At 43.6% G+C, this 25,752-nt stretch overlaps 1 protein-coding gene and 1 long non-coding RNA gene across 6 annotated transcripts in view; one reads left to right on the top strand and one right to left on the bottom strand.

The window, feature by feature from the left end:
• The window catches only part of MAPRE2 (microtubule associated protein RP/EB family member 2), a 159,545-nt gene that overhangs the window by 9,047 nt on the left and 124,746 nt on the right, over positions 1–25,752 (bottom strand). For all 5 annotated transcript variants that reach the window (XM_047827718.1, XM_047827717.1, XM_047827719.1 and 2 more), the window contains one exon: positions 2,272–2,411. In XM_047827718.1, coding sequence (XP_047683674.1) covers positions 2,272–2,411 — 140 coding nt within the window. The remainder of the gene's footprint in view (positions 1–2,271; positions 2,412–25,752) is intronic.
• LOC125149095 (uncharacterized) lies at positions 17,984–25,329 on the top strand. Its single transcript, XR_007145806.1, has 3 exons — positions 17,984–18,240; positions 22,588–22,702; positions 24,852–25,329. It is a non-coding gene; the product is annotated as an uncharacterized LOC125149095 (long non-coding RNA).

Raw genomic sequence — 25,752 nt, 5'->3', positions numbered from 1 at the left:
GGCCGCCCAAGCCCCAGCATCCGTCCAAGCCAACTGACGCCCACTCTCCAGCCCCCAGGGGTCCCTGAGCGCAGTGGTGACTCCACCCTACTTCCTGTTTACTAACCCACTTGCCATAAATGGCCCCTAATTATTTCAGTTATGTCTTTTTCTCCCCTTTTGATTCATTTCTATCATTGGAATTGTCTAGCACAGTGGTACTTTTATAGCATGTCATGGGAGACTGCCTGAATAGAGGCAGGAGGCCAAGAAAAGGAGAATTCTTCAAGTTTATGGCACTCGTCACTTTCTCTATTACGACATGTAATTCACTCTCCAGCCTAGGCATTTCCTCGTCCTACAGTCCTGAGTCCCAACACAGCAATGCCTCTGCGGCTACCCATCAGCTTTAGGGAGCCACCCTGCAGGTTACAAGGGCAGAAAATGGAGGGGGCAATAATAGATAACCATGGAAATGGGTCTGGGTAAGTGTTCAGTAAACAGTTGAATGAATGCTCACAATCTGGGGTGTGTATAACCTTCGCTCTGAGGGACTGGGGAGGGGAAGAGATGGGCACACTCACTCCTCCTTGATGTAAATGCATCAGGGGATAGGTGGGGGAGTGAAGCCCTTTGGAAGTAATAAAGGAATTACAGGACCATTGGGAAGTTCCTTTCTTCTCCCTCTCCCCTCTCTAGAGTGACATTTTGGATGGTAGGATGAGGTCTGGGTTCCTTGGGGATGGGAGGCTCTTTGTGTAAACGGACAGCTAATGAGTGTAGAGCCAGCCCCAAGGAGAGGCAGTGGGTCTGGTGGACTAAGGCTGAATGGCAGAGGGGCAGGAAGGGTCTTGAGGTTTCTGTGTGGTTATACTTTGGGTTGGAAGTTTGGAGACCAGGGTGTGGTAGAGGGGAAACAACAGGGAGGAGAGAAATCATGACAAAACATGAGATAATCAAGATATCAAAAGAACTTGGGTTTCTATGAGAAAAGGGTTATAAATCTAAAGCATTATAGACCCACGCCTGAATCTCTTTAGGTCTACTCTGATTTGCTCTGAGCCTTAGGCATGTGGCCCGAGGCTCATTATGGCTGTCGTACCTGCCTTTTATGTGAGAAAAACTCATTACTGGGAATACCATATGGGCTCAAACTGAGAATGAGCAGGTAATTAGAACATTCCAGAGTTTCTAAATCAAAGTCCTGCCCATTGGATAACTTAAGGTTTCACTATTTTCATTAAAGTGATCAGAACTGTAAAGAAATACCCTAGCTAAGCAGCTGCCTGCTTTTAAACTAGATTCTTGATTGCAAATATACAATTATCTCAAAAATGGTTTCCAGACTCTTGCTGGCTCATCAGGAATCCGATTAATCATTGGGAATGGCGCAGCCACTTGGCTGGGAACAGCCTAAGAACCTTGAATAGAGGCTCCTCTCCGGGTAGTGGGAGTAGCCAGGATAAAAGACTCTGCAACTCAGGGTCAGGGCGGGTGGCTTCTTCAGTGGGCCTCATGCTACCAATTGTTTTATTACCTTTAAGCTGCATATAATCTCAGGCAAAATTAGCTATTGTTAGGTAGAAAGCACACCTAAACTTTTATATGGAAATTTTCAAAGGCAGCAGAGCTAGATCTACCATAACCATGAAGAATGTTAGACGAAAAGGAAAGTTCTTCGACTTCAACCACAACCGTGGCCTTCTGATCCCCCAGTATTGGGGTCAGTGCTTCTGTGGCATCAAACATCTGCTGTCGTGGCAAGCATTAGGTTCTCGCTTTCGTTTGCACGATCACCTACCCCGTACAACTGCTGTAAGCTCCGGGGGGGGGGGGGGGGCGGGTAGGGTTAGCTATCTCACTACCATTATATTAGCACCAAGCACTGAGTCTGTCACACAGAACAAGCTTAACAAATAGCTTGTGCAGGAAAGGAAGGAGGAAGAGAGACTAAAGTCATGAATGCTATCTCGACCGGCCAGAAGTGGGCAGACAGTCCAGAGTCTGGCCTGGAGCTCCGGACAGGCACTGAGGTGTGGGGGAGGGGGATGCTGCCTACAAACCCGCATTTACCTGGGGCTGAGTCATCTGTCCTTCTGTCTTAATGTACAGCTTTGGGATTTTTGACTAACGTCTTATATTCCTGGCGGACCGCTGGTTTCATCTGCCTGAACGATTCCTTTTATTCTTAATCATTTGGAACCAGATTCCCTCACCTGCCCTCCCTTATCTCAGGCCTACAGGTGTTTGGTCCCTCCCCTCTCAGAGACAGGGCCAGGGCTGAGGGGTTACCTGTTCATTAAGCTGTATGACCTGTGTTTCTAAATCTTTATCAGATTTGGATGCTGAGCCGCTGGACGAAGCCCTTTTGGCTGATGAGGGACGAGAAGGTGTAGATCCCGGCTTAGATGCCGGACTTGATTTAGCCGCACCTGAAAGTAACCAGAATAGATTATAAATACGGGCAACATTAGAAATGCTTTTTAGATACACTGCAAATGTATAAAGGAGTTACTAAGAAGTATAAAAGCTATACTCTTTTATAGGACTCTTTCCAATCACAAAAGTAGCCGACATACACTTAGAAAAAGCACCGACGTGAAAAGGACAGTGCCATCTTTGGCAACTTATTTAATCTTTCTGAGTACTTTCCCCCCCCTCAAGTTAACAGGAGATTAAGCTGTCCTTTGTGCCTCTGGTGAGAGAAGAAAAACTGATTTAACTAAGAGATTTTAAGATTTTTTTTTTTAAGAGGAAAGGTTCTGAGATAACCTCAAAGCATCACCATAGTTGAGTTTCTAACAACAAAAAAGAGTTTATAACAGATGAATACTTTAGAAAAAAATTCAGAGCAAGTGTAGGTTTTTTTCTCTTTTGTTTCCTAGTTTAGCCACTGAAAGCGCCTGGGAGCAATGACATCTCCATAGCAGCATGTGCTCCAGGTGCCTACGTCCTGGTGTCTAAGTTTTATTCTGCAGTAAGAGCTTCTTGAGAGATAGCAGACCCCGTGGGTGGGGCAGGAAAGGTATGGCGTGAGCCTGGGACACCTTCTTGTGTCGCAAAGCAAGGATGTGCTCAGGACTAAGGTCAACGGGAACAGGGGCCAGTTTGAAGGTGCTTCCAGATAGCCACAGCTGGGACAGTTTTACATGTCAAAAGTGTAATGGCTCTCATGTGCTAGAACACACTGAATAAATAAAAATCCAGTCTATAATGACGGAGAAAGGAGGGAGGGAGGGTATAAAGATCTTTACAGAACACAGCTAGTAAACGCAGAAGAAATGTTAGAACTTGAAAAATCACGACAATTACAACAAGCATAACTGATCCAGGAAAGGCTCAATGACGGACTCTGAAATGTTAACTGGGAAGTCTGGAGGGAAAAAGACATTCATGTGTGTCAAGATATTGGCCTAGGATTTATTTACTACAATGGAAGAAAGATACGCCTTTACAGCAGGGGCCGGAGCGGGACGTTGTCTGGGGCTCAGCATCGTAAGTAATTAAACAGCATCACTAATGATGATAGAAGCTAGGGGAAAGAAGGTCCTTAACGTCAGGTAAGAGCTCACCCACCAGAAGCTCAGCTCCTAATAGGTGATCACAATCTAGAACATGACACAGACATAGGCAATGGCTTCTGCAGCCAAAACAGAAGCAACAAGGTAGATGTGGTGATATTTACACACGTTGTGGATTAAGAAATTCAGGGTCATTACCCACGGCCCACCCAGGCCCTTTTACTCTGAACACAGTCTCGACCATGTGGTAGCTCAGGCTGGTGGAGAGGCTCCTCTTATGTATTTCCATTAGCCCTATTCCCCACCACATCCCACACACTCCTCCTCCAGAAGGCTCTGGGAACACAGGGGCCAGTGTTCATCACCTTTGCAACCCCAGAACTTAGCACCATGCTGGGCTGAACCGGTATTTAGTGAAGGTACAAATGTTGAAATAAATACATGAACAAGTAAATACAACGTGGTTATGCGGTTTCCAGTCTCAAGGTTTATCAGCACCAACAGATCAGAAACAGGCAGGGGGTTATGAAGCCGAGTGTACTGACAGCAGTTACAAGTTTCAACTAATCTCCTAATTACAAAGTGGCAAACAGGAAGAGTTCCGGTGCCTGGAGTCATCAGTTATAAACATGAAGTCATACGCCCCCTCAGGAAGCACTGACAACATCATACCCTTTAAAATCCGTTACAAAGAAAAGAGAGAATTTTCAAAAATACAGGGAAAGGCCTAATATATTTTAAACTGAAAAATTAAATTGGGAAGGACTTAAAATATTTGAGTATCCAAAGGTAAATCTTCAGGGACCTGGAAACCTGGCCCATGCAGAAGACCTTCCCAAGGATTCTAGAGAGCTGATGCTCTGCTTCATTTGTGATTCACATCAAGTTGCAAGGACCCTTCATCTCTGCAGGAGCCCACAGAAAACACTCCTCGAACACCACTTCCAGCCCCACTGGCCAGGCTCTGTACAGGCCACGCCGGCAGGATAGAGAAAACCGTGTGGATAACAGCAGAGGAGGCAGGGTGAGGACATGCTGACCTGGCAAAGCGCCTCCTCTGAGGGCAGCTACCAGCCAGCCTCGCTGAGGGAGAAGCTTCTGAAAAATCAAGTTACTTCAGGCCTTTTTATCAGCAATACGTCGTATTTTAATATCCATCATATCTGACAGAGAGCAGCTTCCAGAGGGAGGTTCAACACCTCTTATTTACTAAATACAGGTTTACCCAGTACCTACCATGAACCACGTCCCACTGGAGATCCCTGCTCTCCAGGAGTTCACGGTCTCATGGAGCGACAGCTGTGGACAACGGCCCGGGCACGGCCACACTCACCGTACCCAGGGACAAGGCAGTGTTCCCGACCACATGACCACAAAGCATGATTCATGCTGCGACCCCCTCGCCTCAAACACTCCTCTTCCCCTCTGAGGGACTAAGTGTAGCACCCTGCAGATATCCGCTGGGACGATGCCGCTCCGGGAGGCCGCAGCACCTGTCCCCTATAACCGCACAGCCGTTTGTGCCTATTCTCCCATTCCAGTCTACAGGTAGGGGTTGCATCTGTTTTACCATTTAATGTTCCCAAGGCCAAGCTCCGTGCCTGACCCAGAGGCCACGCTCAACAGACGTTTTTATCAATAACGTTAAAACCACTCCAAGGAGAGGTATCTATCCGGGTCAACAAACCGGGGAGAGCTCAAGGGGCTGAGGCCAACGTCCAAGTCACTGACAGCAAGAGCTGGCAATACGTGAAGGAGACCAAACAAAACATCATCAAGTTCCCCCAGAGGGCTCCTACTTGGTTTTCAGATCCTCTTCTGTTATCACCTGGGCCCTTCTATATGGAACCAGGACAAAGTTCAAGTAGGGAAATCGAGTCAGTAAGCATTTAAGTCTGAGTAGGCAGGGGCAAGCTAGTTTGTACCGTGCCATCCAAGTCAAGGCCATGTTCATTACCTCTTCTGAAGCAAACAGCGCCCCGCAGAAGGGGCTTCCCTAGAGTGCGTGACCCACCCTGGGCACTTCTCCCTAAGCAGGGCGGCGGCTAGGATGTGGCTCGTTGCAACAGCTGACCTACGTTCATCAGACACTCATTCTCACAACCTGCCCTATCCAGCCCCACGTAAACTTTAAAAGAAAAACACGGAAGGAATAGAAACCTGACTGCTTGTAAAAGCCACTACTAATTATATTTTTAGGACATCATCAAATGCAGCTTGAGAAAAAACCTGAAATGAAGCAAAAGCGGAAGGGTCGTGGGCAAGCCAAAGCCCCCTGTGAGATCAAGTTATCAGGAAGAGAACTGTGAATAAGCAGAGGAAGCTCGCTGGGGAGGAACAGGGGGCCACAGGAGACCCTACGTGGCTCCCGGGGGACAGGCCGGAGCTGCTGCCGTGACTGATGCTGCAGCGGCAGGTACGGCTTCTTCCCCCTGTCTCATGGATTCTGTCCAGGTTGGCTGGGGTGCACAGTCCCCATCTTTCACCTGGTACACATGCATGCAGCTTGTGGCTCTCTCAAGATGACAGAGATGAAAACAATGGAATCGCCTCCACCCCGCCCCGGACAGTCACTCACGGGCTGGGGAAAGGAATGGAAAATAAATTTGAAAAACTGAGTTAACAGAGGAAGTAATTAGTATTTGAAATTTAAAATCAGGGGTTTTGAAATTGTGATTAACTTGTTTGGAAAGAAACTGATAACAAAGGGAAATAAATGTCTAATGAACGAGGTGTGAGAGGGCAGTGCTAGTCAACTGTGCTTTTCTTTTTAAATGTTTATTTTGAGTGCACGTGCATGCAGGACAGGGGCAGAGAGAGAGGGGGAGAGAGAGAATCCGAAACAGGGTCTGTGCTGTCAGCACAGAGCCTGACGTGGGGCTTGATCCCGTGAACCATGAGATGGCGACCTGAGCCCAAATCAAGAGTCGGATGCCTGATGGACTGAGTCACCCAGGTGTCCCGTCAACTGTGCATTTACACTGCTTCTAAGGGATGAAGAAATTAAAGAACAGGAAGGCCGTACAGAAGATCTTAGTATCGTCAGAGGTTTAAAGTTTTAAAACCTAGACAATTCAGCATTAAACTAAAAGCTCATTTTTCGAAAGAATATAAAGTGAGCTCTTTAAATCATCACAAACTATAATCTGATGTGGAAGTAATCTACCCCTCACGGCTATTTCTCACATTGAGAAATACTAAATAGTAAAATTCATAAAAGTAAAAATGAAGGCTTTTGTTCATTCTACTTAATGATTTCATGGTTTACTTTTTAGAATAGTAAACGATATCCTAAGGTATATGACACCCATTAGACTGTTAAGAACTGTATTTTTGTTTATTTGCTCTGAAAGTCTTCCTGTCTCCTTTCAAGCAAACATACTCCAAAGTGTACCCAGCTTCTGGGGTGCCAGATATCATTCTGCCATTTACCTGGACTGCTAGAATAAGGATGTTATTAGAAAATTGTAATTATCAATATCAGCAAATTTAACATTGATCTATTACTTTTATGTAAGTTACCATGTAGATTCCGATTTTGTGAAATGACCCAATAATGTCCCGGATAGCATCTATCCCGGCTTCAGATATCGGGTTCCTCAGTAGCTGCCTTCCTGCTTCCTAAGAACGCACCCAGGGCCACGGTGACTTCACTTCTGTGCCTTCCCATGCTTCTGTGCTCAGTGATGCTTACATGAAAAACATTTACATAAGGGCTTTTAAAGAGAGTGCAGCTCCTTCAGCTATACGGCAGATATTTTTTTTTCCTCGCAGCTATCAACCATTCCAAAAATTTTTTTGAAGCTGTATTTGATGTCCTGAAAACATAATTAGTGGTAGTCCTGTTTTACAAGAATTTTTTTTCCCTCAAGCTTTTCTCTCTCTCCCTAATTTTCCCTTTCAAAATAAAAAGGAGTTTCAGAAGCAGAGAAAAATAGACATAAATTCTGTACAAGTCCCTGTAATTCTCTGACTTTACTCACTGGATATGGACGTGATTTACAATGCTAGTCTTTGAGCAGTTGTGTCTTAATTAATGCCTTTAGGATTTGGTGTATAAATATGATTCTAAGACATTTTAACCATAGTTGTAAAAAAACAAAGAGTAGCCTTATTCACTGTCTTAGTGAAGCCACAGCATCACTGTGTCTAATGTCAATAATTAGTAGCTTAATGTTTATGGAAAATGCTACATTTGGGCCATATGAGGCCCAATGAATTCATAACGATAAAGCAAAGAAAAGCATTGTACTCGGCTTTATCCTTCATGGCCGGAGCTCTGATGGAATTTAAACATTCTTCTCACTTAATCTGCTGTATTCCTTCTGCCAAAGTCATAAACAGAGGAGCTAAAAATATGACATTAAAACTGTTGACAAGAACCACAGAGACATTAAAAACATGTGCACGCGTGCATACACGCTCAGGAGGCAACTGATCTTCTGGTCATCCCCAGCTTCTTCCCTAATTTGAGAGCATATTCCCTTCCACCCCCGGGTCCTTTTCACTCAGTTAAAAACCCCACAGAGGTGGGGGCTGGGGAGTAGGTGAAATAGGTGAAGGTGGTCAAAAGGTAGAAACTTCCAGTTATACACAATGAGATACCAAATCACACCTGTCAGAATGGCTAAAATTAACTCAGGAAACAACAGATGTCGGCGAGGATGCAGAGAAAAGGAACCCTTTCGCACTGTTGGTGGAAATGCAAACTGGTGCAGCAGCTCTGGAAAACAGTATGGAGGTTCCTTGGAAAGTTAAAAATGGAACTACCCTACAACCCAGCAACTGCACTACTGGGTACTTATCTCCAGGATACAAAAATGCCGATTTGAAGGGGCACAGGCACTCCAATGTTTATTTTTATTTCTATTTATTTGTTTTTTTAAGTTTGTTTATTTTGAAAGAGACAGAGATAGCGCAAGTGGGGCAGGGGCAGAGAGAAAGACGGAGAGAGAGAGAGAGAGAGAGAGAGAGAGAGAGAGACAGAGAGAGAGACAGAGAGAGAGGGAGGGAGGGAGAGAATTGCCAAGCAGGCTCCACACTGTCAGCATAGAGCCCCATGGGCTCAAACTCACAAACCGTGAGATCATGACTTGGGCGGAAGCCAAGAGTTGCACGCTTACTGACTGAGCCACCCAGGCACCCCTCACCCCAATGTTTATAGCAACACTATCAACAATAGCCAAATTATGGAAAGAGTTCAAGTGTCCATTGACCGATGAATGGATAAAGATATGGCATACATATACAACGGAGTATTACTCAGCAGTCAAAAAGAATGAAATCTTGCCATTTGCAACAATGTGGATGGAAGTAGAGTGTATTTTGCTAAGCTAAATAAGTCAGTCAGAGAAAACAAATATCATATGATTTCACTCATATATGGAATTTAAGAAACAAAACACCTGAACACAAGAAGGGAAGGAAAAATAAGATAAAAACAGGGAGGCAAACCATAAGAGGCTCTTAAATACAGAGAACAAACTGAGGATTGCTGGAGGGGAGGTAGATGGGAAGATGGGCTCAATGGGCATTAAGGGGGGCACTTGCTGGGATGAACACTGGGTGTTATATGTCAGTGATAAGTCACTAAATTCTACTCCTGAAACCAATAGTACACTATGTGTTAACTAATTTGAATCTAAGTAATACAAAAAAAACTTCCTGTTACAAAGTCTGAGGAACTCATGTACAGCAAGGTGGTTATATGTAACACTGTATGTTTGAGAGTTGCAAAGAGAGTAGATCTTAAAAGTTCTTACCACAAAAAAAATATTCTAATCATACAGTGACAGATGTTAATCTAGACTTATTGTTGTGATCATTTTGCAATATATACAAATATTCAATCATGTTTATGCCTGAAACGATTATGCTGTATGTCAATTACGCCGTATGTCAAAAGCAAAACCCCACAGACCTGAAACATGACAGAAGATGCACTGTACCTACATTGATTGGTTATTTGTGGATGATCTGCCATCACTTCCTTACCTTTTTACCTTGGTCAACAGATTTTATTTTTTAACTGGGAACGGGAATGAACTTGGTTAAAATAAAAGTAAATAAAGCCACTGCTGGGGATAGAGTATAGGGCTGGAGTGACGCGAAGATGGAGCTCCCACACCAAGAGGGTTTCCTGAGTGCCGAAACGGACACCGGAGTGGCCACACTGCAGTATGACTGACTGCGCCCCCACCCTTCTCACGGCTTCGGGGTCTGACCCTTTTCTTGGAAAATGGCTCCACGCCTCCCCTTTGTAGGCTCCTAATGCGTTCTCTAAGGGCAAAACAAAGGAAAGCGCCTCTGCGGCCAGAGTCCAGTCCACGTGGAACATCAACGGGGGCTCCCGGATGCTCTGATTCAGCAGGTTATTAAGAGGCTGGTTCGTATATTCTGAAATTACTAGTTCACGGCCCTTAGGGCTTCTGTCACCAGTGCAGCCCGCGGCCAAGTGTGGCTCTTCCTTCTGGCCACTTCAGGGTCAGCTTGTAAAAGTGGGCAGCCCCTTTTCTGAGCACCTTGGAGCCTAGCAGAAAGCACACCAGCCGTGTGGGCACGGGGATCGGGTATGGAAGTGGTAATCCTTCGGCTTGCCCTTAAGGAGGCAGTGGCTGAGCTTGGGGGCCCGGTCGCCAGGTGGCCTTCACGGCAGTCCGGGTGCTGCTACCTGGACCCCTGGAGGCCGAAGACCGCAAAAGTAGTGCCTGTTTCCCAGAGTCAGGAACAGCACAGGACAGGTCCTTAACAAGAGCCTGACACATGGTAGGTGCTCGATAAATGTGAGCTCACATTAGTAGTGCTGTTACTCAGCGAATATGATCTGACCAATGATGAAGTACACAGGTTTCCCATTTCCAGACACTAGCAAGATAAAAACTAAAGTGCTAAAGTAGTAAGAACATCAGACTCTCTTTCAAGAAATCTCTATAAAAATTTTAACCCAGAAACCACCAGTGGGCACCAAGGCCTCGGTTCTCCAGTTCCATTCACCCTCTATCTTGAAAATCAGCAAGCTGGAGTCTCTGTGCTCCTTCTTAAATTACCCTGACTCATTCATTCAAGCAGCCAACATTTACTGATCTCCTACTGTGTACCTGGCAAGCTATAGGCAGTTGGGATAAATCAATGAATGAAACATAGAAAATGCCTTTGTGGAATTTACATTCTAACAGCAGAAATGAGATAATAAACAACATGATACATTAGTAAGTGCCATAATAAACCGGCAAGCAAATGCTATGGAGAAGAGACTGGCAGAGCAGGGTGAGGGTGAGCAGCCTCTGCAGTAGCAGCTCCGGGTGTCTGAGTGCCCAGCACGTGTCTTTCTCCAGTCTCAGCTCTGCAGACCCAGGAGCCTCCCATGGGCCTCACTAGACCCAGGTTCCCTCAGAAGGACAGGGGTCAAGATCACGGAGCCCTCTTGATGCGAGTCCTGCCGCAGGCTAGCAGAGACATGAGGCGAGACGTACGCCAGGCCCATGTGGCAGTCACCCTGACCCGCAAGTCCTGTTCCTCACAGAAGCCTACGTCTCTTGTGACAGCTCCAGAGGCATAACCTTCCAGAATCCCTGAAAGAGACTTGCCAGGTGCAGGAGGAACCCTTACTTTCAGGCCTAAGAAAGTCAGATTGGAACAGAGGCCTGAGAGGGGTGAAGCTGGTGCCCTGGACAGCCCAGGAGCAGAGCATTCCAGGCAACGGCAAGGCCTGATGCCCACACGAAGGCCCTACCTCATCTGGGGCAGGGGCCAGGTGGAGTGCTGCCGCAGAGCAAGCCTGGGCAGGAGGGGGCAGATCGTCGGGACTCAGAGGCCGCAGTCAAGAGGTGGGCTTTCGTTCTGAGGGGGAAAGGGAAGCCGCGGCAGGGTCCCGAGCTGAGGAGTGACATGGTCTGACTGCTGTGTGGAGAATGGGCTGCAGGAGGGTGAGGGCAGAGGCAGAGAGGGCAGAGGCAGAGTGGCCAGAGAGGAGGCCACTGCCGTGATTTTCCTGGTATGAGTAGTGAGTGCTCAAGACGAGTTTCCTTTATGGTAAATCATTTACAACGCGCCAGTTCAGAAAGCCCCATCATGTACCCTATAAAATAGGCACCAAATGTCTGGCTGTTTTATACGGCTTCCATTTTGCAATGTTAACAGCAACCTAAAAGACATTTTGTGATCAATAGCATCTGCTATTGACTCTGAGAGAAAGGCTGAAGAAAAGTAGGCGGTGACAAGGGCTATGAGTCAGCGTGTGTCCCTCCCAATTCACTCCTCAGGGTCATTACACAGTGTGATAACTGGTTCTGCCCTGGGAGCAAGCCAGGGAACTACACTCAGAGTGAGAGGCCTGGGATGGCGTGGCTGCCTCTGCACCCAGAGCCTCAGAGCCTGAAGGCTCCCCTTCCCCGGCCAGGGGTCACAAAGCCTGCCCCCGCAGTGGCCAAGAGGACCTGAGCTTGGCTGGCCAGCATGAGCACTCAGAAAACTGAATTACTTCTGCCCTGGTTACTGTCCCTGCTGGAGATGATGTGCTTATTTTTAGCCATCATGTGATTCTCCAGTATTTTCCAGGCTCTGCCTGAGTCACTATGGTTTCTGAGAATTTTTCATAGTGGGAAAAAATGCACAGAACTTCTCCTCTTAGAATGGCTCAAGTATTAAAATAGCCAACTTTTGAATAGTTGTTTGAATGTGGCGTGTATTTCCTTATGATAAACCGACTCTTCTCACATCTTGGTAGGTAATTAAGGGTGCTCTGAAACACATTAGGTGCCGAGCAATCAGTCTTAGTTCAAATTCTCGTTTTTAACTTGTCCTCAGGGCAACTTCTCTCTAGAAATGGCAAGGATCCCTCACTCCCAGGAAAACAATACACACCAGAATCCCAACAAGTTAGGGAGGCACCCCCTTGCCTGTTTACTGCAGGAGGAAGAAAAGCTAGTGGGTGAAACAGCCCAACAAACCTAGCCAGACCATCAAGAGTTAAAACACACAGGCATCACCATGACATTGCGGCATCACTGTACTCCTGGCATACAGCAGCCCTTCAAGCCAAAAGTCTTCAAATTAAGATGGCTATTGCGTAGGAACACGAGCACTCAATACTTCATGATGGACAGATACAGTCCTGACTCCACTGTCAAGACCAGTATTTTAGGTTATTTTTCTGGTGGTGGCAAGTTGACTGTGCTCCATTAACAGGATCTTCCCCAGACTCCCTTGCAAACAGAGAGATGTGGTCCGAGGCCACAGAGCTGGAGCTCAGGGAGGCGAGAACCAGAGCTGAGCCTCATATGAATCTTTTACTACAACTGGCTCCTGGCTCCAGCTTCTCTGCTTTCACCAACCAACCATCAAGCCAGAAAAATGTGCATCGTATATCCTTGGCCAACCTCCTCTCCTACATGGTTTGTTGGAACAGCTTCTTAGCTAGTCTTCTGGACTGTAACTGTGCCACCCGCCATGTATTTTCTACACCAAACAGCAAACTTGTGCTTAAAACCTTTCAGTGACTCCCAACTGTTCCCTTTAAAGCATAAACCTCTGTGACCAACAGAACCTATGGTGACCTCCTCTCCCCAATAATCTTCACCTCCTGGTATTCTAATCTTTGTATAGTCCCTTCCTCTAGAGTATGCGTGCGGCCTGTGCCTTGCTTCTAAGCAACAGAATATGACAAAGGTGATGGGAGGTCGCTCTCATGATTACGGTACTCTACAGAACTCTGTTTGGCTAGCGTACACACCAGAGAGAATCCTATGGGTCTAGAAGCACAAGATGCCACGTAAGCACCCATGCTGGAAAAGCCCATGTGGCAAGGAAGCGCAGGTGGCCTCTGGGAACTGAGAGCAGCTGCCACCAGGAGACTGAAACCTCAGTTCTGCAGCCTCAAGGAAACTGTCACAACCCGAGAGCTCTCCCCAGCTAAGCCTCTGATTAGACCACAGCCCCAGAAGATACCTGGATTGCTGCCTGGTGGGACCCTAGAACACAGAACACAGCCAGGCTTGGCCTGGACTTCAGAAGGTGTAAGACCATAGATGTGTGTTGTTTTAAGCTGCTAAGTTTGTAGTAGTTGTTTTGCAGCAACACAGTCTGAATATCACCTCTCCACTCATTATACAAGGGCCCCACCCACCTCTGCAGCTTTACTTCGCAATACCCATGCAGAATAACACACACTTTACCAAATACAGCATATTCTCTCTTGACATCGATATTCTACTCTGTTTGCAGTGCTCTTGTCTATACTCTTAACCTGGCTAACTTCTACTCATTCATTGACTCGGCGTCAAAACCCCCATTTCCCCAAGAAGCCTTTCTAGAATCCACAAGACCAGCTCTGATGGCTTTCCTACACACCCTGATAGTACAGACCTCACTTTGTTGTTATTGTCTATTTATTACCAGGTTTTCATCACAAGACTGTAACTTCCCTGAATCATGATGTGTTTCCAGAACTTCTTACGGTGCCCTGACAAATACGTGTTGAGAGACTGAACGAAAATCCAAGCAAAGCTTTCATAAAAAGAGCAACGACTCCAGCAAACAGGAGCTGTTTAAGAAGGCTTTTTTTCTGAGCTATTGTGTAGTACACCATATACTATTTCCACAGCTACGGTACAAGGGGCTCCTCAGGTGATAGAGAGGACTGGAGAGGATGCCGAAAATAGCCATACACGTGGGCTTCAGTGCTGCATCTTCCTGGATCCAAATGGACATGCTGTGATTCAATTTAAATCAATTCAACAAATTCTAAATGAAATTCTTCAAAGTAAAACAATGTTTCTCTTCCTGCCCAACATACCAAGTGACAAAGAATGGCACCAATAAGAAAAACAGACCTCGTTCTGCCATCTTGGAACCTGTGGAGGCCTGCTGGGAGCAGGACTCCTAAAATGACAAGTATGTCTGGAAGGCTGTGGTCCAAGGCCATTTTTGCTGGAGAAAGTGGGGTCTCCAGAACCAGAGAGAGCACAGAGCTCTTCTTAAAATTGAAGATGTTTATGCTTGAGATGAAACAGAACTGTATCTAGGCAAGAGATGTGCTTAGATGTACAAAGCAAAGAAGAGCACAGTGACTCCTGGTGGCAAACTGAACAAAACCAGAGTAATCTGGGGAAAAGTAACTCGTGCTCATGGAAACAGTGCCGTGGTTCATGCCAAATTCCAAAGCAACCTTCTTGCTAAAGCCATTGGCCACAGAATCCATGTGATGCTGTGCCCTTCAAGGATTTAAACTTACTGTAAAGTAAATGAAAGTGTACATTTGCTCTCTTACGCGGCGCAGGGAGGGAGGAAGAAAAAAAGAAAAATAGGTCCATGGGTGACCTGTGATACTCTGTTTATGGAAATGGAGAATAAATGCTAAATCATTGCCTCTGAGACCTCCTAAGTTTTGTCGTGAGGCGGAGAAGCCAGATGCCAAGTTATTATTCCAACAGAGAGAAAAGCAATGATGGGAGTAACACGTGGGATTTAGCACAAAACCAATTGAGTATTTCAACATACACAGGGAGCAGTGAAAATGACCCAACACCAGTTATGAAAGGAATCAATGCTGTTTAAAAGAGGCCTCGACGCTTTACTTCCCAGTGCAGGCAGGACAATAATGGAGGCCATTGGTCCTCTCCTGCAAGGCTGTGAGTGAGGGAACAGAGCCCAAGAGGCCAAAATACATGTCAGTTGTGTCTGAGGGGCTTACTCTTCCCTTTGAAATCACCTAGACCATCCATTCAGAGAATGAGGTCAATCCAAGGGTTAAGAAATCAGAGATGAGGAATCCCGCTAATCCAGGACCCAGTATCCCAGGCTTCACGTACATGTCTGCTTCCAGGCTGCGAAGAGGCCTGGAACAAGTGACTCAAGGTTTCCTGCTTTTACAAACCTATACAAAAGACAGCAACTCTCACCCAGAACTTGCTGCAAGGATGAATGAGAATGTTTTTAAACTTGAAAAAGCGGCTGCTAGTTTTAAAAATAAAAATGGAGGTCATTCAAATGCAACAGCACGTGCTCTGGTTCCAGCCTTTATGACACTGCAGAGACTTTCATTTCCTCCACACACTATGCAATTTGAATCTGGTTTGTGAAAATGTACTGTGGTTCAGCATAGTGTAAGGAGAAGATCAGAACATAAAACAAGACCACATCCATAATATTTCAGAGGCAATATAATGGTTTAAAGAGTAGGCTTTGGAATCACAAGGTCAGGCTTCAAACTCTGGGTCCCCTGCTTCTTTTTTTTTTAATTTTTATTTAAAAAAACTTTTTTTTTTTAACATTTATTTTTGAGAGAGGGAGAGGGAGAGAGAGAGAGAGACAGAGCATGAGTGGGGGAGGGGCAGAGAGAGAGGGAGACACAGAGTCCGAAGCAGGCTCCAGTCTCTGAGCTGTCAGCACAAAGCCCGACGCGGGGCTCGAACTCACAGACTGTGAGATCATGACCTGAGCTGAAGTCGGATGCTTAACCGACTGCGCCACCCAGGCGCCCCAAGGGCCCCCTATTTCTAGTGTATGGCCCTGGAAAGTTACTGAAACTCTCTGTGGCTCAGTTTCCCCACCTCTACAACAGGGGTTATGGTTGTAGGTTTTGATCTCTAAGCTTTCAAATATTCTAGTTTTACAGAAAACTAGGTCAGGGTTTGATTCCAAAAAGCCAAAATAACTAAAAGTTGTAAACTGAATTAGTAAATCCTCTATCAAAGATGCAGTCTCAGTAAGCAAGCACATTGGATGGCCATGAAAAATGCATGGCTGTTCCTCGGACGAAGGCCGTCAGCCTTGTCCACAGATACTGCCAGAAGATTCCTATCCAAAGCTCCTGAATTCTTCATGTCTCTGTTCCTCACTGTGCTCTCAATATTCCAAACTCACAGATATTCAATATCCTGGCAAGGCAGAGCACTGCTCATATTATATTGCTGTGGTTTTATCATTACAGGTTGAGAAATACAGTTTTAACTATTGTTTGAGGAGAAAAGTATCCTAATGCCCAGTGGTATATCTTATACATCTTACATAAGACAGATGTATAACTGGAGGAACAAAACTACCAACAGCCTTCTGCTTCCCATGAGCAGCCATTACCTGCTTTGCAGCTTAGCAATGGGATGGTTTCTTAATATGAGGAGGTCAAGGGGATGCAATGCTGATACGGGGCAGGGACTGAGTGAAAGATACATCGTTCATATAACAACCGCTAGCATTTGCTTGAAGACAATTCTTGCTAATTATGGGACTGGTAAGAAAAATGCACCTCTTCCTTGTTTTGAGTTGACATTACATGATCTCTTAAAATGAATATTTGATCCTTGAAGAAGTAAGCAGGTATATGGAGGTATAGTTTGTGGTTAGGTGACTGAGGCCTCTGAGAACAGTTAACAGCAGGAGCATACCGGGAAGGTGCAGAGAATAAAGAGGCATGACTCATCCTGATGCGGAGACCACAAAGGGCAAAGGAGGATGCCTGTGCATACCCTACAGCTCTGAGAAGTCAAATGCTATCAAGGACTGGTCTGGTCTAAAGAACAGACAACGGAAGATGCATTTCTTGGAATAAATAATGGCTTTGGGGTGAGAGCAACATTTGTGTTTAAAGGGCAGACTGTTCTCAAAAGGTAAATGAACACATATGTTTTGTCAGTAATAAGGAAAAGGAAGTCCTGCATGAAGGCACAGGCCTGACACCAAGGTCAGGACCCTCTGAGTGAAATTTAACTTCGTGGGTACTTTTTACATGGACTCTAATTGAGTCCCTGTTAAATCAAAAACATCAGAACACTTTGGAGCAATACACCAAAAGCTTCTATGTCCACAACAAAACATTACAACGTCTACGATATAATCCAAAATTATTCAACATACAAAGATCCAGGAAAATGTGACACATTCTCAAAATCAACAGATGCCAATGGTGAGGTGATCAGATGGTGGCATCAGCAGACAGGAGCTTTAAAGCAGCTATCAGAACCATGCCCAGGGAAGTGAAGGATGTTCACAATAAATGAAAGGTAGGCAGTACCAATAGAGAAAGAAAAAAAGGGAATTAACAACTGAAAACATACAAGCGTTGAAATTTTAAAAATGCTCAATAGAAGGGAAATGACAGAGGACAAAGAGGGTAAACCTGAAGATGTATTAATAGAACCCATCTAATCTAAAGAAGAGAGAGCGTGCTGAGAAAAAGGTGAACAGAGCCTCAGAAACCCGTGGGAGAATTTCAAAAGCTCTAACATATGGATAAATGTGTCCCAGAAGGACAGAGAGAATGGAGCTGAAAAATGGCTGAAAATCTCCCAAATATGGTAAAAGACATAAACTCAACAGATTTAAAGTAGCTTAATGAGCTCCAGAACAAGAGAAACTCAAAGAGAACCATGATTAGGCACATCCCAGTCCCACTAACTGAAAACCAAAGATAAAGAAACTCTTGACTGCACCCAGAGAGGAAAAACATGTTGCACATGGGGAAGAACGATTAGAACAAGCAAGCCCTTCTCATCTCTGGAGGCCATGGACACTGAAACGACATCTTTAAAGCACATAAAGCAAGATCAAGTGGAATTCTTTATCTATGGAAATTTTTGATCGTGAAAAACAGACATTTACAGAAGAAGCAAACTGGAAGAACTTGTTGCCAATGGACCTGCTCTATAAGAAATGCTAAAGCAAGTTCTTCAGTATGAAGAGAAATGAAATCAGTAGGGAACTCAGAGCTTCAGGGACGAATGAAGGCGACTGGAAATGGTAAAAGGTAGGAATGGGGGGAAAACCCACTCTTTTTTCTCTCAATTTCTTTTAAACACACACGATCGCCTAAAGCAGCACTGCCTCCTAGAAATATGTTAATCAGTCAATTAAAAAATTTTTAAGATGTGAAATGTAATGTATGCAAAAATACATATAATATATACAGATTATAATTTCTACATGTAATTGATAAAATTATTAGAGATTTTGCATTCATTTTTTTCCATACTAAGTCTTCTACATCCAGCATGCATTTCATACATACAGCACATTTCAATGCAGAATAAGCACATTTCAAGTGCTCAAAAGCCACTTATGAAAACAGTGTTGGTCTAAAACAAAAGTTGTAACATTGTCCTGGGGGATTTATAATGTATGTGGACGTAGCACATGTGACAAGTGTAATAGTCATACAAACTATATGGGACAAACAAAAGTGGGAGGAAGGGTTGCCAGGGTTCCGCATTTTACATGAAGAGAAAATACAATTTTTAAGTACACTGTGAAAGTATATATATTGTAATTCTTAGAGCAACCACTGAAAAAATTAATGCAAAGAGATATAGTTAGAAAGGCAATCAAGTAAGTTGGAATATACAATATCTGAAAAATCCAGAATATGGATATGGCAACTAAAGTGCAAGCAACCAAAACCACAAGTGGGACTACATTGAAGTAAAATGCTTCTGCACAGCAAAAGAAACCATCAACAAAGTTAAAAGACAACCTAGAGAATGGGAGAAATATTTGCAAACCATATATCTGATGAGAGATTAATATCCAAAATACATAAAGAACTCCTACAGCACAAGAGCAAAAAAACCCAAATAACTCAACTCAATTAACAATTAACAAAAATGGACAAAACATACAGAGAAGGACAGATAACATACGTTTTCACTCTTATGTGGATCCTGAGAAATGTAACAGAAGACCATGGGGGAGGGGAAGGGAAAAAAAAAGGTTAGAGAGGGAGGGAGCCAAAACATAAGAGACTTAAAAACTGAGAACAAACTGAGGGTTGATGGGGGGTGGGAGGGAGGGGAGGGTGGGTGATGGGCATTGAGGAGGGCACCTGCTGGGATGAGCACTGGGTGTTGTACGGAAACCAATTTGACAATAAATTTCATATTTATTTTTTTTTTTAATTTTTTTTTTTTCAACGTTTATTTATTTTTTGGGACAGAGAGAGACAGAGCATGAACGGGGGAGGGGCAGAGAGAGAGGGAGACACAGAATCGGAAACAGGCTCCAGGCTCTGAGCCATCAGCCCAGAGCCCGACGTGGGGCTCGAACTCACGGAGCGCGAGATCGTGACCTGGCTGAAGTCGGACGCCTAACCGACTGCGCCACCCAGGCGCCCCTAAATTTCATATTTAAAAAAAAAAGTGAAAAAATGGACAAAAGACATGAATTGACATTTTTTCAAAGATATATGGAAGGCCAATAGGTATATGGGAAGATGCTCAACATCAGCATTCATTAGGGAAATGTAAATTAAAACCACAATGAGAGTGGGGCACCTGGGTGGCTCAGTCAGTTAAGTGTCTGACTTCGGCTCAGGTCATGATCTCACAGTTTGTGAGTTTGAGCCCCAAGTCAGGCTCTGTGCTGACAGCTCAGATCCTGGAACCTGTTTCAGATTTTGTGTCTCCCTCTCTCTCTGCCCCTCCCCTGCTCATGCTGTCTCAAAAATAAATGAGCATTAAAAAAAAAAACACAAACAACCACAATGAGATATCACTTCATGCCTATTAAAATGGCTATCACCAAAAAGATAAGAAATAACAAATACTGGTGTGGATGTGTGTAGTACATAAGGGCACCCCTGTGTACTATTGGTGGGAATGTAAATTGGTGCAGCCACTAAGACAACAGTAAGGAAGATCCCAAAAAATTAAAAATGGAATTACCATATGACCCACCAATTCAACTTCTGGGTATTTATCCAAAGGAAATAAAAACGCTAACTCAAAAGGTATCTGCACCCCCATGTTCATAGCATTATTTACAATAGCCAAGACACGAAACTACTTAAATGTCCAATGATGGATGTATGGATAAAGAAACCGTGGTACACACACACAGTATTTTCAGGCCATAAAAAATGATGAAATTCTGCCATCTGCAACAACATGGAAGGAGGACCTTGAAGGGATTATGCTAGTGAAATAAGTGAGACAGAAAGACAAAGATTGTATGATCTCACTTACATGTGGTCTCTTTAAAACAAACACACAAACAAATAAACTCAGTAAAAGAGATCACACTTGTGGTTACCAGACGCAGAGAGCAGGGAGAGGTGAACTGGAAGGTAGCCAAAAGGTACAAACTTCCCGTTATCAGATAAATAAGTACCAGGGATGTAATGTATAACATGATGGTGACCGCTAACACTGATGAAGGATCTGTAGGAAAGTTAAGAGAGTAGATCCTAAGAGTTCTTATCATAAGGAGAGATTGTTTTCTTCTTTTTTTATTGTATCTATATAAGAAGATGGATGTTAGCTGAACCTATTTATGGTAATCATTTCACAATACATCTAAATCAAACTATTATGTTGTACTCATGAAACTGATAAACGGTGTAAGTTATTTCCAAATAAAACTTGAAAAAATAATCATAAAAAATCCAGAAGACAACAGGAAAACAGAAAAAACAGAGGAGATAAGCAGAAAACAAATGATAATATGGTAGGCCTAAATGCAGCTAAATCAACAGTTACATTAAGTTGTAACAGACTGGAGAGTCCAACGTCCAGAGATTATGAGGATGAATAACAATGCAAGACCCAATCACATGCTTTTTATAAGCCGCACACTTTATTTATTTTTTTTTTTAATTTTTTTTTCAACGTTTATTTATTTTTGGGACAGAGAGAGACAGAGCATGAACGGGGGAGGGGCAGAGAGAGAGGGAGACACAGAATCGGAAACAGTAAGCCGCACACTTTAAATATGAGCTCAAAGACGGGTAGAAGTTTAATGTATCATGGGGAAAGATATACCATGCAAGCAGTAAGCATAAGAAAGCTAGCATGGCTGTTTAATATCAGATAAAATAGACTTCAAGACTAAGAGTTTTAACGAAGATAAAGAGGGACATCTCATAAAATACAAAGGTCAATTCATTGGAATGATTTAGCGTAACAATGTATGCATCTCACAACAGAGCCCCAATACAGGACACAAAAACTGAGAGGAAGTAAAGGGAGAAAAGACAATTCCACAATCAATGTAACACCCTCTTCACAGCAATTATTTGAACTAGAAAGAAACAAAAATCAGTAAAAGCATAGAGGATCTGAAAAACACTATCCACTACCTTGATCTGATATTTCTAAAACGCTACGCAACCAACAACTGCAGAACACATATTCTTTTCAAATGAACAAGGTATACTGACCAAGCGAGACCATATTTTGGGCCATAAAATTAAGGTTGGAACAAGGACAAAATCACTATACACTGCCACATTTCACCGTCTCTCCTAAAAACACAGAACAGAAACTTTTTGGGAAATTAAAAGCAACTCTTTTCCCCAAAGGAGGTGACAGGCAGTGCTTACTTAGATTACAGGTGCTCAACAAATGTGTAAACACTTAAATACACCAATAAACATGAACACCCTGTTAAGATTATATGAACAGCCTTAGAGAACCCAAATTAAAGTTAATTGAGAGAGTATTTACATATTCAATAGTTTTGGAAATACACTGTTAGGATTTATTTCTGTTTACATTTAGGGATTTAAGTGTGATTGTGCAAGTACTTTATTCTGTTATACTTCTTAGGTTGCTTCCTTTTTGAAACCATTTTTCTAATATTTCTATTGATCTGATTTTAAGGCTGGAACACTCAAGTCCCTGAGGAAAAGAGAAAGCACAGCCTCAATTTCCATAGCAACTCTAAATCCATCACATTATATTTGTATATGAGAATTTGATTTAAATATATTAATATATGTGAATTTGCAATGTGTCTAAGCTGTAGTTGCCATAGGAACTGCAACTTCAAATTTCCTTTTAAGTTTAGTAAATGCTCACACTTGACATCGGATTCCCGTCCCCCCCCCCCCCCCCCCCCCCCCCCAGCTACCTTGAGTTGCGGATATGGCTCACTACAATACACTTATAAACATCATGACTCACAATGATAGATGCAATTAATAGGTATCTATCATTATGGAAACATATTTTTTTTCAATATATGAAGTTTATTGTCAAATTGGTTTCCATACAACACCCAGTGCTCATCCCAAAAGGTGCCCTCCTCAATACCCATCACCCACCCTCCCCTCCCTCCCACCCCCCAGGAAACAGATATTTTAATATATGCGCCTCATTGGTAGATCAAAAGCAACTAGAGATGCAATGCTTCAGAACGCAGATGGCAGAAGACTTGCCAGGCAGCCATTCACCCTTATGTGACAGCCTCTGCTTACGCTGAAGCTTGTTTCAGTCCAGGTAAGTCACCCAACCGCACTGACACCGATGGGCTCTATGGCTTCTCGGAATCTACACGAGGACATTTTGGATCTGTACTGAAATGGCAGAAAAATCTGGTACATTCTCATGATAACTGAATGCACCAAGTATGTGGAGTGTATCTAGTTTATAAAAAAGCAAACAACCCATGGTGCAGGCCTACAGAAGTAGTCTGTGTGATGAAAAACATTATTATTATTATTATTATTATTATTTTGCCAATGTAGACAGTACTTTCTTAAGTGGAGAATCCATTCCAGGATCACATTTCCACTCTAATACGGGCCCTTTGCCACTTATCGCTGCTCTTAATGTATTATAGTCAGGACACGCAAGTTAATTTGTTATTAGCCTACAGAAATATTTGGGGAGAAAGAAATGCACTGCAAAATCAATCAAGTGTTCCATGGCCAAATGAAAAAATAAAGACCATCTCTTGCTTTTGGTTCTACCAGCCATTGCTCGTTTCTACTAATGCAGATGGTTGAGAAATGACAAGGCTTAGAGGTGGAGGGCGCCTGGATGGCTCAGTCAGTTAAGCCTCTGACTTTGGCTCAGGTCATGATTTCATGGTTCGTGAGTTCAAGCCCCACATCAGGCTCTCTGCTCTCAGCCGAGAGCCTGCTTTGAATCTTCTGTCCCCCTCTTTCTCTGCCCCTCTCTCACTCATGGTCTCTCTCTCTCAAAAAAAATAAACAAACATGGAAAAAAAAAATTAATTGGGCGCCTGGGTAGCTCACTCAGCTAAGCATCCAACTTCGGCTCAGGTCATGAATTCACAGTTTGTGGGTTTGAGCCCTGTATTGGGCTCTGTGCTGATGGCTCAGAGCCTGGAGCCTGCTTCAGATTCTGTCTCTCTCTCTCTCTCTCTCTCTCTGCCCTTCCCCCACTCATACTCGGTCTCTCAAAAATAAACATAGAAAAAAAATTAAAAATAAAAAAAAGAAATTACTGATAGGACATCACTGTTGGGTAACTGTGCTATCCATCTGAGAATTCCCAGAGAGCTGACCCTCACCTCATCATTAAGCACTTAAATTTTGGGTAGACAAAATCAGACTTGTGAAGAGAAGGCTTTGAATGGCTTCAGACCAGAGGCAGGTGACCAGTTTAAAGACTGTAAATAGTTCATGGGGGAGACGATTATAAACAGAATCTTAAGTATTAGAAGGGAACTCTGAGTGGATCAATTAGTGTAGGCTGGTGTCCTAGTGATCCTGAGGGATAAGGAGAGGCATGGAGCTATCTGATCGTCTAATAAAGCATTCAGGCTGATGGGCTGTTTAGTAAGGTTTTCTGAAGTTTTTTTGGCTCTTCTTGTACTGATGCTTGTACTTTCTATTGTGATCAGTCTACTCCTTGCCCTAATAAGTTATGTGCTGAGAAACCATGTCCCTATGTTTGTTAGAATTACACTTTTGTATCACAGATTTTAGAAGACATTTTGGCTTATATTTTCTTGGCTGTATTCCCAAGAGCTGGATACTGGACCTTGAGAAAAATGAGGTCTCACTGTATTTATAGGAGTCTTTCACCTATTATAGCTTTTAAAACAGTGTTCTACATGCGATGTACACCTTGCTATAATTTTTTCCACAGTATAGTTTTTCCACCCCACAATGTCCAAGAGACAGAACCTATTTTATTAAAAAGGGTATGACTCGTTTGACTTTTGAAAATATCCTTTCTCCCTGATTAAGACCAATGAGGTGAATGAACATGGTCAAGGTAACAGGAACATGAATCTTTTTTTAAAAATTGTTTTGTAATGTTTGTTTATTTTTGAGAGAGGACAAGCGGGAGAGGGGCAGAGAGAGAGGGAGACACAGAATCGGAAGCAGGCTCCAGGCTCTGCACTGTTAGTACAGAGCCCGACACAGGGCTCAAACTCATGAGCCATGAGATCATGACTTGAGCCGAAGTTGGATGCTTAACTGACTGAGCCACCCAGGCACCCCAGGAACACGAATCTTAAAAGAACTACTGCCTCCTGGAACATTAAGAACCTTATTTATTAAAAAAAAAAAAAAAAGTAAAAACCCTATTTATTACCTGTTGACTTTAATGTGTTTTCTGAGCTCTGTCACCCAAGAGGTTAAGCTCTGGAAGAAATCTGTTTCTCTTCCAGGTTCACAGACATTCTATCAAAATGGCACACGTTTCTCTGTGGCTTCTGTGAAAGACCAATGGAGGAAGTGCTAGAAAACGAGGCCAAAGCAGCACCGTGGGCAGTGGTGCAGATTCAAGGACACACTGTGATTGTGGAACAAAAATGTACTTCTGAGGCCTGTCCAATTTCACTACTAAACACTTGAAGAAAAAAAGTGGCAGCTGAGTTTTAAGATGAATCTGTACATCAATAACAGCTATAGGAAAAGACCCCAAGACCAGAAATGCCAGCTACCATGGGTCTCGCCTCTCCCCCCATGTCTTCCTAACTCCAGCTGCCCACCAAAACCCCTGATCCGGACAAAACACACCCCTCTTTTCTACCCCATCTCTACACTGATCCAAGTTTCTGACCACACTTAAAGCCCAATTTGAACTGCTACAATTTTTTGTTCCCCAAACTCCTTGTGGCCTTTTACCCAACCTCTCCCCAGCACTTCTGATTGTTTAAATAATAAATAAAATAAAATAAAATAAAATAAAATAAAATAAAATAAAATAAAATAAAATAAAATAAAACAAAACAAAACAAAAAACAAAACATTCCCCTGCCTCTCTAAATCTTTATCAACACTCTTGACCTTATTTTCTTCCTCCAGCATCAGGGTCCTGCTCCACAAGTTTCCCCTCCTTTTTCCTATCGTCAACTAATTCTCCTCCAGGGACCTTTCTCCCATCTTACAAACTTGCTCACTGTGCCTTGTCCTAGAAGCAAACAAAAACAGATCAAGGACACCACCATTCGCCTTCCAATCTCACTTCTCGATGCTGTCTGCTTTCCCCCACAACTAAATGTTTTTCCTCAACTTTTTTCCTGACAAATTTGGTGAAGGTGGGATCCCCTCTCACTGCAGGACTTT

The sequence above is a fragment of the Prionailurus viverrinus genome, chromosome D3 (assembly GCF_022837055.1).
Source record: "Prionailurus viverrinus isolate Anna chromosome D3, UM_Priviv_1.0, whole genome shotgun sequence".
Lineage (NCBI taxonomy): Eukaryota > Metazoa > Chordata > Mammalia > Carnivora > Felidae > Prionailurus > Prionailurus viverrinus.
The sequence above is the reverse complement of the archived record's forward strand: the minus strand, read 5'-3'. Positions and strand labels throughout refer to the sequence as shown.